The 1,980-nt window shown below is 52.4% G+C and overlaps 1 protein-coding gene across 1 annotated transcript in view; it reads left to right on the plus strand.

The window, feature by feature from the left end:
• The window catches only part of FUS (FUS RNA binding protein), a gene marked incomplete at its 5' end in the record, with an annotated part of 6,927 nt that extends 4,947 nt beyond the window's left edge, over positions 1–1,980 (plus strand). The window contains 2 exons of the mRNA XM_026065182.1: positions 2–76; positions 1,789–1,980. Coding sequence (XP_025920967.1) covers positions 2–76; positions 1,789–1,828 — 115 coding nt within the window. The remainder of the gene's footprint in view (position 1; positions 77–1,788) is intronic.

The following is a 1,980-nucleotide window of genomic DNA, read 5'->3' on the forward strand; positions in this document are numbered from 1 at the left end:
GCGGCGACCGGGGCGGCTTCCGAGGAGGCAGAGGCGGAGACCGAGGAGGCTTCGGGCCGGGCAAGATGGATTCCAGGTGAGGCACCCGCTGGGGGGCACCTCTGTGTGAGGGCGTGATGCCTGGGGTCTCYGTTATCAGTAGGTTCCAGAGTTAACAATGTGCAAGTAAATACCTACTGAGGTCCAGGTCGCTTTTGGATGCAGCGTGGGTGCTGGTAACTCTGAAACCTAATGATAAAGCTGCCTTTAAGCAGATTCCTGGAGTAGTTTGCTAGTTTCGAAGTTTCTTGGTGGTGTTATCAGTAGGTTCCAGAGTTAACATTGACCAAGTAAGTATTTGTTGAGGTTTGAGTTGGTTTTGGATGCAGTGGGAGTGCCAGTAACTCTGAAACCTACTGACAAAGCTGCCTTTGAGCAGATTTCTGGAGTAGTTTCAGTTTTGAAGCTTCCTGGTGGTGCTGTTATCAGTAGGTTCCGGAGTTAATGTTGACCAAGTAAATATTTGTTGAGGTTTGAGTTGGTTTTGGATGCAGTGTGGGTGCCAGTAACTCTGAAACCTAATGATAAAGCTGCCTCTGAGCAGATTTCTGGAGTGGTTTCAGTTTTGAAGCTTCTGGGTGGTGCTGTTATCAGTGGGTTCCAGAGTTATCACTGTGCAGTAAGGGCCTGCTGAGGCTTCTGGGCCGTGTGCTCATTTTGGAGCCTGCGGAGGCAGCACAGCACAGTCCCTGGGAGCTCTGGCACCTATAGATGCYGTGGGGTTGGGCTCTGTAACTCTAGATATTACAGATAACTTTTGGTCTTGGGACTGTTAACTCTGAAGCCTACTGGAAGCTGTAAATGGAGCTGTTAACTCTGAAAGCTACTGATAAGCACTGCTACTTCTGGGAGCAGCCGGATGGAAACAAGCTGTTAACRGAGTTCAGCAGTTGTCTGTTCCTTGGGAAACCACCTGGTGGCGCTTTTGCTGTTATCAGTAGGTCCCAGAGTTAACATTGGGCCATAACCCCCTGTTGTCATTTCTAGGCTATTAATTTTGGAACCTCCTGATGGCAGCGGGGCTTTCGGGCCTGTTTGCTCCTATAGATGGGGTGGACTTGAGCCTTTTAACTCTGAAGCCTACTGATAATGCAGTAGCAGTAAGATTGTTAACACTGAAACCTACTGAAGCTGCAGTCAGGATGGTTCATTCTGGGACCCACTGATGGCAAGTTGTTAATAGACCTCAGTGGTTGGGAAGAGCTTTTMGCTCTTGCTCCGCTTGGGGCTGCTGTTGTCGGTAGGTTCCAGAGTTAACACTGTTCCTTTAACCATTCCTCCCAGGGTGGAACTTGAGCCCTTCAGGCTGTGTGTTTACTCTAGAGCCTACTGCTGCCAGCAAGGCTCTGAGGCCCTGTTTCTGGCACCTATAGCCACCACAGGCTTCAGCCTGTTAACTCTGAAACCTACTGAAGACATGCCTATAGCTGTGTGGGTTGGGGGGGGGTTGATGGGAGAGTTGTCCTGAACCTGCCTTATAGCTGCAGTTGGGGCTGTTAACTCTGAAGCTTATTGATCATCACTGATACTGTGCGTTAATGCTGAAGCCTGTTGATAAGTGCTGATACTGTGGCTGTTAACACTGAACCCTACTGACGGTCGGTGTTAGAAGCTGGGCTGCGGTGCTGCACGCCGTTAACTCTGAACCCTACTGCTGGTTGCAGCCCACCGCTGGGCTCCAGGGGGGCGCGCGCCGTTAACTCTGAGCCCTAGCGGTGGGCCCGCGTAACCGCCCGCCTCTCTCCGCAGGGGCGACCACAGGCAGGACCGCCGCGAGAGGCCCTACTGAGGCGCCGCCCCCCCCCCCTTTGTACTCGTCTTTTTTATTTTGTACGTCCGGCTCGTGCTGCCCCGCCCCCACCCCGCCGTGAGACTTTGTACGCCCCCGATTTTAACTGTTCCTGCCCCGTTTCCTCCTGCCCCCCCCATTAAAGTGTCGGG

Source organism: Apteryx rowi, unplaced genomic scaffold (genome assembly GCF_003343035.1).
Source record: "Apteryx rowi isolate R43461 unplaced genomic scaffold, aptRow1 scaffold_2242, whole genome shotgun sequence".
NCBI lineage: Eukaryota > Metazoa > Chordata > Aves > Apterygiformes > Apterygidae > Apteryx > Apteryx rowi.